General features: G+C 59.9%; 1 protein-coding gene across 3 annotated transcripts; it reads right to left on the bottom strand.

The window, feature by feature from the left end:
- Positions 1-619: 619 nt before the first annotated feature.
- On the bottom strand, positions 620-13,727 carry DNAJA4 (DnaJ heat shock protein family (Hsp40) member A4). Of its 3 annotated transcripts, none has more exons than XM_047846651.1 (8): positions 13,501-13,727; positions 12,750-12,888; positions 7,505-7,685; positions 5,837-5,941; positions 4,489-4,716; positions 3,399-3,629; positions 1,125-1,225; positions 620-1,017 (listed from the first exon to the last, which is right to left on the bottom strand). In XM_047846651.1, the coding sequence occupies exons 1-8, from the start codon at positions 13,578-13,580 to the stop codon at positions 802-804; spliced, it is 1,281 nt and encodes a 426-aa protein (XP_047702607.1). In that variant the 5' UTR covers positions 13,581-13,727; the 3' UTR covers positions 620-801. The 3 variants fall into 3 exon arrangements, with proteins under 3 accessions (XP_047702607.1, XP_047702608.1, XP_047702609.1); XM_047846652.1 differs by lacking the exon at positions 13,501-13,727 and adding an exon at positions 13,322-13,416; XM_047846653.1 differs by lacking the exons at positions 12,750-12,888; positions 13,501-13,727 and adding an exon at positions 12,066-12,234.
- Positions 13,728-15,641: the final 1,914 nt, after the last annotated feature.

The following is a 15,641-nucleotide window of genomic DNA, read 5'->3' as shown; positions in this document are numbered from 1 at the left end:
CCGCGCGCTTCTCACCAAAGCAGCATCACGGGAGCAGGAAGCCCTCCGCCACGCAGCCGACAAGAGCAGGGAGCCGGGTCTGGGAAGAGGCGACCGGGCCGTGGCGCCCAGGCCGGCCCACCAGGCTTCCCCCACCGTTGCTGCCGGAGGATGTGGGGCCCTCGGGAGGGCTTCCTTCTCTTTACAGAAAGCACTTTGGTGGGAGCATAGCAAAGATGGTCAACAAAAAATCATTAAAACCACAGAGAACAAGGTGTGGGGTCACATGCAAACAGCTATGGTGGTGCTTCATTTGGAACACGGACCCCACAAGGCCAGGAAGCTTCCAGGAGATGGCCATATTCGCACCCCATTCCAGCCAACAGGACAGCAGCCACCACGCTGGCCCCACAGCCCACGCGGCGTGAGCCTGGCCCGAGAGCCCAGTCCAGCCCGCGGACGTGCCTTTGTTCTTGAGGGCCCTCAAGAATCTAGATCTGGGGATGTCACAGGGGCAGCCCCAGACGAGGCCCCTGGTCCCTGCCCTGCGACCAGAAGCACAAAGTGTCAGTGAGGCCAACCGTCATCTCAAAAGTCTCCTGAAAATGGAAATGAACAGATCCCGTATGCAGACCAGAGGTAATTCACACTCAGAACATTTAAATATAAATTAAGCTATAACTTAAGTTACAACCAAAAGCACAACAGAACCAAGACGACCCTCGGCAGCTGAGGATGCTGGACACACACACGGACACGCCACGCACGGGGCCGGGAGGTGATGCCGTTTTCATTGTGCCAACTTTACACTCAGGGCGCCGCTCACGCCGTCTGGCACTGCACCCCGGCCCGCGGCCCGTCGTCGTCGTCCTCGTAGGCCTCCCTGTGCTGGCGCCAGCCCTGCTCGCTGGGGTCGAACTCCTTCAGCTCCACCTGGTCCATGTCGTCCGTGACCCTCACCTTGTGTCGAGGGGGCAGGAGGGCCTCCAGCTGGGGGAGCTTGTCGGGAGGCAGCCAGTGTTTCTCGGGGAAGGTGACCTGTAGAGGGGAGGCCGGAGGGAGCGGCGCTGGTTCCCGCCCAGCTCCCCCCCCCCCCCACCCCCCAACACCTCCAGGACAGGCCCGGAGGACAGGCGGGAACTTACCAAGAACTGGATGATCAGAGTCCCCTTCTCCAGGGGCGCTTTGTAGATCGGCATCCCCTCGTCGTGCACACACTTCAGGTCCCCGTGCTTTATCACCTCCCCTGCCACACAAAAGGCTCCATTAGGAAGCAGGAAGACGGGGGTGGCCTGGGGGGGGCGGGGGGGGGGCTAGCACCCTGGCGGCACTACAGCCTCGCGGCACCCCCCCCCCCCCCCCCCCCCCGTCTTAAGGGGCCGGTTTAAAAGTGAAGCGGGAGCCAGAACACCCGAGTCTGAGGGGGCGCCTGTGTCCGCAGCCCAACCCGCCCGCCTGCCTCTGGGGTCTCGTGGCTACTTTTCCAGAAGGCACCACGGGCATTGAGGCCCCCCAAGCCTCGCATGCCATCTCCCGCCTGACGCGAAGGAAGGAAGGAGCCGGGTCCCCACAGAAGCGAGCTCCTCGGCTCAGTAACGCAAATGCACAAACAAGGGAGTAACAGGGCGGAGGAGACACCAAACGCTGTCAGCAGCCCGAGGAGGCCGCGCGCAGCGTGTCGCGGACCCCTCTGGGCCCTCCCGCCCGGGGCCTCCCGTGGGCTTGTCTGGTGGCAAGTTCTTCTGTCTCCACTCCTCCCCTCTGGCTTCCGCCTCTAACTGGGGGCCGGGAAGCCACACGCGGGAGGAGGCAGACAGAGGACAAGTGGGCTGTTCCCGGGGCACCTTCCTCGCGGATCCTAGCGTCCGCACTCCGGCAACAGGAGGAGGAGAAAGCAGCGAAGCCACAAGAGATAAGCCCGAGCAAGGAGAGACGGTAAACGAATAAAGGACAGGACGCAGAAAAGAAGAAACATGCAGAAAGAAATAAGAGAAGTCTCCGGCAGATGGCTCTCTGGAGCCCCGGCCCTTCCTTGTAACTAAGGGAGGTGGCGGGGGTGGGGGGTGGGGGTAGTCTTCCCTGGGCCTGGTCCCATGTCACCCACCCCCGACCCTGTGGCCCAGGACGAGCTTTCCTGGAGCTGACACAGCCACCAGCCCAGCAGCACCGCCATCAGCTGGGGCCCTGTGAGCAGGTCATGAACCCGCACCTGCTCACCGCTGCTAGCCGGGGGCCCTGGGAGCCTCAGCCTTTCCCGCCAAGCCAAGCCAGGGGGAACGGGACCTGGGGAGGAGTCGCAAGTGTCACCTTACGCCGTGGGGCTTGATTATGTGCAGACGCTCACACAACAAACGATCAAACGGTCAAATGTTAACAGTGGGCAAATCACGTAGGGGATCCTTGTACTGTTTTTACTTTTACGACTTCTGGTTGGTTTGAAATTGTTTCCGAACACAAAGTTCAGAAAGAAAAAACTCTGATAAAGGCTTGGCTATCTAATTCCATACGCTTCTGTGACAGAAGAGGGACGCAGAGCAGGGGGAGGAAAGCGACAGAAACAGAACAAGGCCGCAGAGGGAAGCGAGCGAGAGCCGGCAGAGGGGAGACCGGCAGGGAGCTCTGGGGTCCCCTCTCTACGCCGCACCTTGGGGTCTCAGTGCCGGCTGCCACCGCCCTTGGACAGGCGGGTCCCAGCCCAGCCCCAGCCTGCCCCTGCAGCCCTAAACCCCAGATGCCGCTCTGCTCACGGCCCGACGGGGGGTGGAGGGAGCCCGGGTGTGGTGGCCACACCTGTGCACACGTGCTCTGACACGGATGGTCCCTGGCCCAGCCCCTCCCCTGCCGTCCTCCCACAGCCCTTCCTGCGAGGCGCCCTGCCGCCCACACGAGCCTGCTGTCCGTATGCGAGCTGGGCGCCCGGGCCCCGCAGGACCCTCGTGGTCCCGTGGTCCTGGGAGGGCCCCCCATGTGTGCAGACGGGCAGGTCTGTGGGAGCGTCCGTGGCTAAGCTGACAGGCAACGTCTTTTTCTCGGGAAATTTCTACTTTAAAACGTCTCCCACGTGTAGTCGACAGTGCAGCGGCTGCGGGGACACGTGATGAGCCAGCCACAGCCTGTTACCAGCTGTTTTCTTACCAAACTAATTTTTAAAAGCTTAAGTTGGCAGGTCCCAGTTACAGTGCTGGACCTCAAGATTCCTGTTGGAGGCTCCTCCCCCGCCGACTCTTTCCTTCTAGGGGAGTATTTTAAAAATTCACAAAATTCCCAAGTCGTTGGCGAGGACTTTGACCTTAGGGAAAGAGAAGTCACGCTAACTTGCGTGACGGAAGTCCCCCACCCCCAGCGTGAAGCCAGGCTAGCGGCCAGCAATGTCACACGCAGTCAGCACAGCAGGGACGGACACGCCTCCGAAACATTACCTGCCTTGGACGTAATAACGAGCACGCGATCGTCCAGCGTTTTTATCATCTTCTTGAAGCCACAGAGGGCTTCAGAAAGCTGAATTTTCATTTTCATGATCAAGTCGTGGCCTCGCCTCTGAAAGACACTATGATCCTTCTGATCAAGCACAATTATGACATCGCCAGGCTCCAGCTCAGGCTCCTGATCTCCTTCTCCGTGAAACAGTATCTTTTGACCGTCTTTCATACCTGTGAGACATCACCCTTTCTGATTAGCACTCCTCTTAAAAACCACGCTTCCTACAGAGCTGTGAAGGTGGCACAGAGTCCTCTGGGGGTTTTACTCATCAAACCTCCCAACTGGGAGGGAACCAGAGCGGTGGCTGGGATCACGCCCCCCGCCCCACCACTGGCACAGCGGGGATGCCCTCCACCACCGCGCACACGCGGTCTTCTCGCTGCACGCGTGGGGCGCGGCTCTGGGGCTGCGTGCACACGGACATTTAGAGAACAGAAGTCCTTTAAGAACACCTGTCAGTCTGGGTATTGAGTTGTGCACTTTGGTCTCATCTCTCAGGCAGCATATATCCACCAGATCAGGAATCCACAGGATAATCCACGGAGAACCGCTAACCATGAAAAAGGCCTTCTAACGATGGCGCAGGCACAACAGACGGCAGGGGAAGGCGGGGGCGGGGAGGATCCAAGGCAGCAGAGGGACGTGTGCAGAAGGAGCACGCGGCCCCACGCGCACGAGCTCTGCGGCCCACGTTCGCCAGGATCCTCCCAGTGACTCTAACGGAATCGCTAGAGGACGGCGGGAGGACAACTGACCAAAATCAAGGTCCAGTGACTCTCAGAGCGCTGGAAAGCCCTAGAGAGGGGGTCGTTTTGGTCTCGAGGGAGCAGACCTCAGCAAGCAAACAGACAGGTGAAGGGGACGGCGGGGGGACGTGGGGGGGACGAGAGGAGGCAAGAGGGCTCCGGGCACACCCGGGGCCCCTCGAGTATCTACAGCGTCACAGACCTCCCTTCCCGACGCCAGCAGGCGCCCGCGGTCGGCACCGAGAAGCGCCTCCAGCCGGCGAGCGGCGCTGGGCGGCCTCACCTTTTTCAACGTGTACCTCGATGATCTTCTTCTCACGGGTCACCTTGGCGCCACCGCAGATCTCACAGCGGTCCCTGGGGCTGATGCGCTCACCCTGGCCCTTGCACTCGACGCACACGGTCTGGATCTGCTGCACCACGCCCGGCCCGACCTGCTGGATGTGCACCTGCATCCCGCGGCCCTTGCACAGGGGACACTTCTCCACAGAGCCCTTCTTCCCGCCAACACCTGGGGGGCAGGAAGCAGAGCTGGGCACCAGGGCACGGGGGACACGGGGGGACTGGACTGTTTACAGTCATGGAGAGCAACGCGGGAGAGTCTGGGCGATTCTAACGGAGCGGGTAGCATCCAGACGTAAACGTGGGGTCGCAAAGGTTCGCGGTCCCGGCCACACCAAGCCAATTCATCCCTCGGGCTTCCTCAGCCATGTCTTCTTCTGCCCCTGCCCACAGGTGGCCGAGTGGGCCCGGCTGCGAGAACTGGAGGGGTGGCTCCGCAGCTCGGCCGACTCAGGACAGCGTGCGTCCGAGGTCACCAGATACTATTTTTCTTGAAAAATCCTGTTTTTAAAACTTGTGTTCGTGGGGCGCCTGGGTGGCTCAGTGGGTTGAGTGTCCGACTTCAGCTCAGGTCATGGTCTCACAGTTCGTGAGTTCGAGCCCCGTGTTGGGCTCTGTGCTGACAGCCGGGAGCCTGGAGCCTGCTTCGGACTCTCTGTCTCCTCCTCTCTCTGCCCCTCCCCTGCTCCCGCTCTCTCGCCCTCAAAAATAAACATTAAAAAAAAAAAAAAAAAAGCAACTCAAGATGCGGTGAACTATGCCCAGCTGCTTGGTTTTACAAAGCTTCACTGGAACACGGGCACGTCTGCTCATTTATGCCAATGGCACTGAGAGTTGAATGGTCCCCAGAGACCACGCGGCCCACCAGCCTGAAACACTGTTTAGCCCTTTACAGAAAAAGTTTGCTGACCCCTAAGTTGGGTGAATCATCTTGACTTTTTTTTTTTTTTAATTAGGCTCCACACTCAGCATGGAGCCCAGCTCAGGGCTTGGACTCAACCCCGAGATCAAGACCCAGGCTGACGTCAAGCTTCGAATGCTTAGCCGACTGAACTACCCAGGCACCCGACTTTTAAACTTTTTAAATTAACGTGCTAAAAAAAAAAGTCACTCCATATAAAAATGTACAGGACAGAGTGACACAGATTTGGCCCTTAGGCTACCAGTGGGCAATCTGTTTGACCCTTATGTTCGAAAAAACCAAGTATTTTCCTCTGAACTGTAAACCAGAACCGTTTCGTCCTCTAAGGGATCAGACCTATGTGACTCATTCAAACGTTAATTTTTACCTTCACATTTTTCACAAATTACGTTTTTCTGGAGGGCCAGCTTCTTTGTGACTCCGTTATATAAATCTTCGAGAGTTACAGACAGCTGATGTACAACATTCTTGCCTTAGGAGAGGGAGAAAGAACACCTGGGAATATGGTATTAAATGTGCCCACGGGACCCCCAGATGCGGGCACCTCCAGAGCCCAGAGCCACACCCATCACTCATTGTCCCGGTGCTCCCATCTCACCCGCCCACCCTCCGGGCCTCTGCCAGCCAGAACCAATTCTGTCCAGTCATTGATAGATGTGGACAAAACGACTTCCCGTCTTTGCTTCCTCAGCACCCCCCGAGGACGGAGCGATCACTGGGGGACCCGGCCTGGGGCCGCTGCTGTTCCCCATGACAGGGCCTCTCCCGCACAGGGGAGGCAGGACCAGCCGTCTAGGCACTTTAACTGGGATTCTGCTCTCCCCCGAGCGTAATGCTCTCCACTCTTTGAGCCCTTCTGTCGTCTGTGGCCAAGTGGGAACTCTCCCCTGCATCTTTGGGGTGGGAGTCTATGGTGACCCACAGGGTCGGAACCCCCCCCCCGTGGGACCCTCACGCTCCCCAAGACAAGACCCCCCTACCCCTGCTGCCCGTGGGACCCTCACGACCCCCAAGACAAGCGGCCGTTTCCTGGCCATCAACTTTGAGACACAACTTGATTCAGGGCGTGAAGTGGTTCATCTCAGGGCAGTGAGGGCACCCACGGTTTTAATCGTGTCCATAACGTCACTGACAGGAGCGGCTACACACCCAGACCACGGGGGGAGACTTTCCTAACCTCCGCGTGATTTTCGGCTCCCTGTGTTCAAGACTTGACAGCCAAGCCTCTGAAGCTCAGTGTCTGTCATAATGTAAAAACAAAACCCCCTTATTCCCCCAGGGCCTCTTGCCGACCCAAACCAGCCCTCTTAAACCCCAATGCAGAGCTTGCTTCTTCTGATTTTACCCAGGATTTTAACAAGCTTGGCTGTCTATCTGGTTTCAAGGTCCAAAGCAGATCATCGACAGGGAACCAGAAGGGGGAAGGGGCAATTCGAGACCACGGCTAACAGAGGCGGCAGAGGACACAGCCTGGTGGGAGGGACGAGGTGGAAAAGCAAATCCCAGAATCAGAAACGGCAGCCTGGGGCCACTCGGCCAAGGCCGGTCCCTCCTGCAGCCCCCGGGGATGAAGCCGCTAACCCACAACACGTTCCAGAGAGAAGGGGGTGAATCGTGTCACCTGGAAAATTGGAGCGGGCTGAGAAAACAAGGCCACACTGCAGAGTGCCAGCCACACAGAGCGCAAGGCCCCTGGCCAGCCAGGGGGCAGAGACAGCAGGTGCCGTTATGTCCCTCAGGGCACTCAGGGGCCTGACCCCAAGGACAGAGAAGCAGAGGGCAAGATGAACCTCCTTCCTGGCCGCCAGTGCACTTGCTCCCTTTCAGGTCGTGTCTGGAGGGTGTCAGGTCAGTGGCACGCGTGCTGAGACATTCCAGGTGCCTGGATACCCGCTAAGGGGTGAACCATTTAAAGCTAGAGACCCCCAAACGTGATGTGTGTGCCCTGTTAAGGCATAACCCGTCTTGATTCCAATAACACGTATGATGATCTGAAAACTATAAAATCTGCCAAACGTCTTCAACAAGTATTTACCTCTTCTCTCTCTTGCCATCCGTCCCCCGCCACCAAAGAACATGTCAAATATGTCCATGGGTGACGAGAAGCTGGGGCTGCCCGAACCTCCTTCCTTAATCGCCTGTTCACCACCCTGGTCATAAATGTCCCTTTTCTTTGGATCCGAAAGCACTTCATATGCCTGGGATATGAGCTTAAACTTTAAGATGAAACGAGAGAGAGAGAGAGAGATTACAATGAGAGAGAGGAGGTTTGAGGACTTTGTGAGGCACACCCACCACCACAGATGCCACGGCAGACACATTCTGCACCTACTCCCCCGACGCCAGCAGCCTGCGCCCTCTGGAACCTGGCTTCTCCGGGAAACAGGGCCAACCAAGTGAGGGGCTGGTGGCAGGGCCTCTCGGGAGAGCAAGGGAGCTCCTCCAGCCTCGGCCACCCGGGGCTCCACCTACCACCCGATAGCACCCCGGCCCCCGACCCCCCCCCCCCCCCCCGGCCCCCGGGTGCAGCTGCCTCCCAGCTCAGGAGCAGCTTCCCTGCTTCCCTAGCACGAAACTCAGTTACAGACGTCCGTGCATGCACCCGTTCCCACGCGCAGCTGTCCCCACATGTACCTGTCCCCGCGCATCTGTCCTCCTGACCTTGCCCTCGGGCTCCCCGTCTCGCCTCCCGCCAGCACCAAAACCTCTCTCCTCACATCTCATCTGCCTCCCAATGTTTACATCCAAGGCCCCAAAGTGGACGAAACACCCCATGCGTCGCCCTCCTGCCGAAACTGTGTCACTGGCAACCAGTTATTAAAAAAAAATGTCAGAAAACCCCAATTGAAAGACATTCTAGAAAACTAAATGCAATGTGACCCTGGACTGGGGAACAATGGCTAGAGAAGACACTGGGACAAGTGGAAACATGTGAGTTTGCTCCTTGGGGGAGAGGCGTACGGCTGATCCGTGCGGGGATGTGGGTTTTCCTCGGCAAGACCTGCCAACTTTCCAGGCCGAGAGCTCATGCTGGGTGCAGCTTCGGGTAACCGTGAAGAGACAGGTAGAGCAGACACAGTGACACGTTGACAGTGCGAGAAGCTGGTGAACGCAACGCGCGCGTTCACACTCCTACCTCCATCTTTCCGTGCGTGTGTGCAAGCTTTCAACATAAAATCAGGACAATATAAAGTACTCCAGCGCATCCGTGCTCGCCACACCCCAGGCCGGCTCCGCAGAGGCGACCGCCGCGACCTCGCCCGTGTCCCGCCTCTCGTGCTCATGCCAGCTGCCGGTGCCACGGTGAGTCGGCCCGGGCCACGGGGCGCCAAGGCCAGACCGCACGTATCCTCAGACTGAACCCCCACTGCAGCTGGGACAGCTTCGTCCCCTGCTGGGACCCAGAGGGACGCGTGGCGTGTGGAAGGCACTTGGTACTCGTTAGATGAACGGCTTGATTCTGAACGGCTTCAGAAACGCACACAGGACGCGGGGTCCCGGCCCCCCAGAGGCACTCCCCGGTCTGAGACAAGGCTCTATGTGAATATCCCGTAAGGCAGCTGCCTCCGTAAAACACACAGAAAAGAAAACGTGCTATGAAGCCACAAACACGGGGGCGCCCAGGGGGCTCGGCCGGTCGAGTGTCGGACTCGATTTCGGCTCAGGTCACGATCTCACAGTCCGTGGGTTCGACCCCGAGTCGGGCTCTGTGCTGACAGCACGCAGCCCGCCTGGGACTCTCGCTGTCTCTGCCCCCGCCCTGCTTGCACATGAGTGTGTGTGCACCTTCTCTCTCTAGATAAAATACACACGTCTGCAAACCTGACAGAAGTACTACATTTCCTCTTGTGTTACAGATGCCGGGTAGAGATCTAACATGTACCTAATCAACAAATGACAGCTAGTAACTAGGTAATTTTAAAAATTAAGTCTTCAAGGGACATCAGATCCTGCTCCAGGCAGCCAGACCTTCTGCTAAGTTAATTCTCCGCATTTCCGCAAAGCAGCAGGCACCAGTCACGACCACCGCTCTGCACAGCAGAGTGTGGGGAGTGCCCGGGACGTTAGCTCTGACAGCAGGGAGACCAGGCTCCCCCCCGACCCGAGTTCCTGGGCCTGTGTGTCAGGGACGAGGTATGCTCCCTGAGAATTTCCACCAAATATCCTGGATGCCTGAAAGGCACCTGGACTTAACTGACCCCATGATTAGTCTGAGGAAGCAGAAGCGACGGCCTGTCCGGGAGGCCGTGTCCCACGTGGGAGGGGGCTCCCACTTCTACCAGCCCGTCGCCCCCCCCTCCTGAGCTGCAGCACTCTAGACCCCAGTTCAGGTTCGCCTCACTGCTGGACACTCGGGCTCCGACCGGCTCACCTTTCAGTCTGCGATCATTCGCCACCCACCTTAACGAGATTACTGTGCAGCGAGGAAAAAACAGCTCTGGAATGATGTCTCAACTTGGAGAAGTACTTTTGATAAAATACCACGTAGCGAGAAAAAAATGTGCCAGGATGACCACGTCTGATCCCCCCGGAAAGAGCTGCCTGCAAAGAGGCACCGTCACGGCAGTTAGGGTGACGTGTACTAGGCGGTTTTTCTCTACATTCTGGTATTTCCTGTACTGTTATGCTCTCTTTTATGATTTTTCAACTTGAAAATCTACGATCCAAACTAAAACTTACGATGCAATGGGCCAAAAGACGGGATGCATCTCAAGCTGATCAGGGTAGCAGTCCAGATGCCCCCAGCCCTGCCCGAGAGGGACTGGCTTACTGGTCCCGCCAGAAGGGCCCATGGAAAGCTGGCGGGACGAGGGGACTGCGGACACCACAGGGCACCTGACGACAAACACAGCCGCCCGGTGCTTAGCAACACAGGACAACAGGGCCCAAAACAAAGGCCAACGGCCATCTTAGCGGTCTCCCTGCAGGGCGGAAAGACCGGCTTCATCTATTTTTGAAGAGACATTAATAATACAGTGACAAACCTGGGAAGAAAATACTCTACCTGTGACACATCAAGTGGGTGAGAACTGCACACAGACTTGAGCAGACAACACAAGGTCTACACAGTGTGCCCAGCACACAAGAGGCCCAGGAAGGAGGCATCTGGTGAAGAATGAGTGAGTCTAGGGAACCCTATGGCACAGAGTTTCTATGAATTGTGGCCAGTCTCCTCGCTCCCCATGATCTCTGACCCAATTTTCACAGAGCGCCCGATGCCCCCTCCACTGCAAAACCTGCCCTCCGGAACCGTCCCCTACAGGGCATGCACCCCCCCCCTCCCCCATCCACCCACAGCCAGACACCAGGCCCGTGACCGTGCAATGGCGAGCATAGGTGCAGGAGACCAGCCCGGTGACTCGGGAGTTTGGCTCAGAGGCAGCCCGCCAGAGCTTCAGCCAACAACCAAACTGAAGGGTTGTATCCCCGTATCCCCCTCATGGAAGGCGGGGACGGGGGACATCACGGAACCCCTGCTCCAGGCAGAGAGGAACATACCAGACTTCACCATCAAGAGACTCATTTACGGGACACCCATTTGGTGCCCGAAAATGAGCTGTGGGACGGGTTTCTACAGGACAGTGCCTATGGGAACGTGGGACAGCCCGGGCCCAGTTTAAAACAGCTTCGGGACAGCAGTGGCACAGTCGGTCCAGCTGTGCGCACACGGTCATGAACTCACTCCTGGAAAGTGCCAGGAGACCTGACCTGAAACTGGGGTCGGGAGGCTTTCCCCCAGGCTGCCTCTGGCCAGCCTCTGAAACACTGAGTGAGAAGCCCGGCTACGCTCTCATTAAGGGAGAGTCTCAGAAACGGGCCACGGCGAATTTGGGAGCACGTCTACGAGACACCAACGCCGTGCAGAAAGCCGGTGACTTTCAAAGCTACAGTAAGCCATCTAAATATAGAGGAAAGAATTCGACTGAGTGACAAGACAAAACGGTCTCGCAGGAAAGCATGTTAAGCTTGTGACAGCCACATTCGGCACATGTGGCTAAATATAAATATTCTATCACTGTTGCCACCGGCCAACCTTCCTGAAGGAGCCTCCTCAGCACGGGGCAGCGAACACAGGCGGGCACTCACGCTAGCCCCGTTGCCACAGGTCCAAGTGCTGGATGGGTGCCTGCGGCCTCAAGGGTGACAGCCCGTGCTGCCAGCGACTACAAAAGTCCACCTCCCCAACGTCATCGGACACCAAGTTTTATAAGAAAGTGGCAGAAAGTGGAGGGAGGAGTGGACAGGCCAACAGACTGTCCCAAGGATCCACACGGGGTCCTTCCAGTCCCCGGTCAGGTGCATGGTGAGCCCAAGGAGGCCGGCTCTGTTCCCAGGAACAGCAAACAGTTGAATTCAGGTGCCTATTACAGAATTCTCCAGCCTATTATTGATACTTGGAATCAACTGTGGGTCATTTGTCACAGAAAACCTGGAATATTCCCGCAAAATGATGTATCTGGGCAGAGATCTCTCCGTTCCTGCTTAATAGATGTGATTATTCAATGCCTGACAGGAGACAGACACACAGACCAAATCTGGCCAGCAGTTCAGCTGACTGACACCGGGTTTGTCTCAGGTCCTAGCGAGAAACTCACCCCTGGGGTTTGTGCGTCAAGGGATGAGCACGGAACAGTTCAACCCAGTTGCTCCTGGCGAGTGCACAAACTTCTGGTGCCGTGTGCCTCAGTTCACTGGGTTGCTGACTGCCCTTCTGCAGAACTTCCCTCCAGCGGTGTGCCCACCAGGCTTCCCGGCCACCAACCCGGACCCCAGCCCAGCCACAGCCTGGGCCCCGCCCCCTAAGCGCCGCAGGACCCCAGCTCCAGCCCCTGAGCCCCAACCCCGACTCCAGCCTCCACAGCAGCCCGCAGCCCGTGGCCAGGCGCCTGTCCCCAACCCCAGCCCAGGGCCCTAGCAACCTGTCCCGGACCCCAGCCCCCATGGCCTGTCGCCGAGCCCGCTCCCACCCCCGCCGCACCCCGGGCCCCAGCCACCTATGCCCGCCCCGACCCTAGCCCCTGGGCCCCAACCCCAGTCCGGGACCCCACCGCCTGTCCCCGACCCGACCCGACCCGACCCCGACGGAAGCCCAGGCCCGCCGCAGCTCGGACCCCCGCCGCCTATGCCCGGCCCCGACCGCGGCCCCAGCCCCCGGCCCCCGACCCGGCCCCCAGCCCCCGGCCCCCCAGCCCCAGCCCCCGGCCCCCGACCCCAGCTCCCGGCCCCCGACCCCGCCCCGCCGACGACCGCCGCCAGTGCCCGGCCCCAGCCCGCCGCACCTTCTCGCCCTCATCCGGGTTCTTGTCCGGGTGGTACTTGAGCGCCAGCTTCCGGTAGGCCTTCTTGATCTCCTCCGGGGACGCGCTGGGCTTCACCCCCAGGATGTCGTAGTACTGGGTCTCCTTCACCATCTTGGCTCTGCGGGCGGGGCGGGGCGGGCGAGGCCGGTCAGCGCCCCCCGGACGACCCGCCGCCCGCCCGCGCGTCCCGCTCCGGCTCCCGCTCCCGCTCCCGCTCCCGCCGCCGCCGCCCTGGGCTCCCGCCGCCCGCCGCCCGGGGCCGCCGCACTCGGCCTCCGGCGCCTCCGCCGCGGGTTTTATTCGGCGCCGGCGGAAGGTTCCGCGAGGAGACGGTGACGCCACAAAGGCCCAGAACCTTCGCGGAGGTTCCGGCGGCGCCCGGGCGGGCGGGGCAGCGGGTGCGCGGCCGGGACCCCGACCCCGACCCCGACCCCGACCGCGCCCCCCGACGGCCGACTCACTGGGGCTCGGCCACCGCGCCCGGCTCGCCCCGCCCCCGAAGCCCTCGGCTCGCCCGGAGCTGGACGCCGGATCCCCGACGTCCGACTCACCCGGTGCTCAGCGCCCGCGCCCGGCTCGTTCGGCCCCTGACCCCCGACGTCTGTGTCACCCAGCCTCCGGCCGCGGATCCCCCGCTCACCAGGAGCTGGACTGGACACCTGACTCCCGACGCCCCCCGCCCCGGGCTCGCTCCACCCCACCCCACCCCCGCGAGACCCCGCCGGCCCACCTGCTGTTCTGGGCGGTCCGCTCCTCCGGCTGCCCGTCCGACTCCCCGGGACGCCAGCTCTGATCGCCGCCCCGGGCCATGTCTGGGGGCTGGGAAGGGGGCTTGGGCGTCCGGGGCCGCCGCCTTGCCCTGCGGAAGACCAGACAGCCCGAGGGGTCGCGCCGGCGGGAACCGTGCCCCGAGGGGTGGGACTGAGCCAGCTTCGTCCCGGGCTCCGCGCCCTGCCGCGCCCAGGGGTGTGGCCGCCCTCTGTGCGGTAATGGCAGGGGGGCGCGCAGCGGCCAGAGGTGGGCTGCGGCGTCTTTGAGGGGATTAGCGCGGACCGGGGTCCGCCGCCGTGGGTGGGGGGGGGTGCAGTTCCTGAGACCCTACGGCTGCCGGCACCCCCCCCCCCCACCGCCGTGGGGCATTTGCAAGGCAGGGGCGAGAGTGAGGCCTTAGGGATATGTGTGGTGCTGCTTTGCTGGCCCCAGCTGTGCACCGGGCCTCCCCACTGCGCACACCTGGGAACTCCTGAAGTCCTCCAAGGGCGAGCAGTGACACCCCACAGATGTGGGCAGTGCCGCCCTTCAGGTGTGAGTAACCACGTTTCCAGGTCTCCCAAGAGAGGGCAGTAGTCTCACATCCACTAAGGCCGGACTGCTCAGGGACCCAGTGTTGTGCACGTTGGGGGTGGGGGTGGCGCTGGAGCCTGTGTCCGGACCCTCAGGGGGCTCGGTGGCCCAGGGCCCTGTGTGGAAGGGTACAATAACAAGTCTCTGTCTGACCTGCCCAGGCTGTGCCCAGCTCTCTGTAGGCGCCTGGTAGCCAGATCGCTACCCTCGGGCAGAAACAGGCCCAGAAGGAGGGCTATCCGAGAACTGCAGGCCTGCTCCAGCCGCCTTGGCTCCCACTGTGGAACACTCTGTCAGGGCAGGGAGGGCTCTCCTCTCTGGGGTCCCCTGGTCTTGTGTGGGGTCCTGTGGCTGAGGCAGGCCCTCTGCCCTCCTCCACGTGTTTGGTGGGGGAGTGGAATGACTTTTAACATCCAAGCAAAATTAAACTGTCGTCTCTGGTTTGGGAGACATTGCCTTTTCCTCTCAATTAGTCCCCTTTAGAGCAGTAACCTTCAGACGGAGAATGCAGAGCTGGAGGTCAGGGGGCCTGGACCCCCAGCAGATATTATTTGCGATGTGAAGCTTAGCCTCTCTCTGAGCTGGTTTGCTCATCCGCAGGCCACGGTCATTGCCACCTGGTCGCCTGCCTTCCTCGCGGGGCTCTCCAGGGGTCAGATGGGTTGATAACTGTGAAGGCTTCAAGCACAGTGGGTCTCACTCCCAGCAGCTCTCACAGGGATCACGTGGGAGCTTCTGAAAATCCCTGCATCCAGGCTGCACTGCGGACCAGTTCCATCAGAACTTTTAAGGCTCCCCAGGTGACTCCAGTGTGCCAGCAGAGCTGAGAGCCAGTGCCCAGTGCCACATGCCTCCCAGACACGTACCCTGGACCAGCCAGCGTCACGTCATGATGGCCATATGTGGGAGGCCAGAGCCGCTGGAAATCGTGAGGCCTAAGTTCAGATCCCAGCTTTGTTACTTCTGGCTGCGTGATCTTGGGCAGGGGCGTCAACCTTTCCGAGCCTTAAATTCCTTGATTTTTTTGGTGGGGATCATTTTAAAAGTATCCGCCTCATAATTTTGTAAAGCACCTGGTACGTAGTTTCAACACGTTGATGCGTTTTGTTTTCCTTTTTCCTTTTGTCTACACAAAATCGGCCGACAAAGATTCTTTCCTTTACAGACTCTACCCAAGCTCTCTGAGCCCTCTTCGCAGCTGGGCCTCAACCTTGGCCTATAAAGACTTGAGTAAACACTAAGGCCGTATCCCTGAGATGACACTGACCCTCAAAGCACCTGCGTGAGAGAGCTCAAGGCTGCCCAAACTTGTTACTGTCCCCCCCCCCCCCAACACCTGAGGGCAGGGCCTGTGTTTCCCAGTCTCTGAGGCGAGTAGGGTCCTCACTTCAGGAACTGCCAGCCGGCAGATGTGGCCGGCCTGAGTGCGTCCACACTGGCCCTTTGTAAGGGCCTGCCCCTGCCCCTGCCCCTGCCCCTGCCCCCTCCCTCCCTCTGGAGCACCAGTTACTTCTGCCTATGGCCGCG

This window comes from Prionailurus viverrinus, unplaced genomic scaffold (genome assembly GCF_022837055.1).
Source record: "Prionailurus viverrinus isolate Anna unplaced genomic scaffold, UM_Priviv_1.0 scaffold_40, whole genome shotgun sequence".
NCBI classification, from domain to species: Eukaryota; Metazoa; Chordata; class Mammalia; order Carnivora; family Felidae; genus Prionailurus; species Prionailurus viverrinus.
Note: the sequence above shows the minus strand (reverse complement) of the source record. Positions and strands in the feature narration are given on the sequence as shown.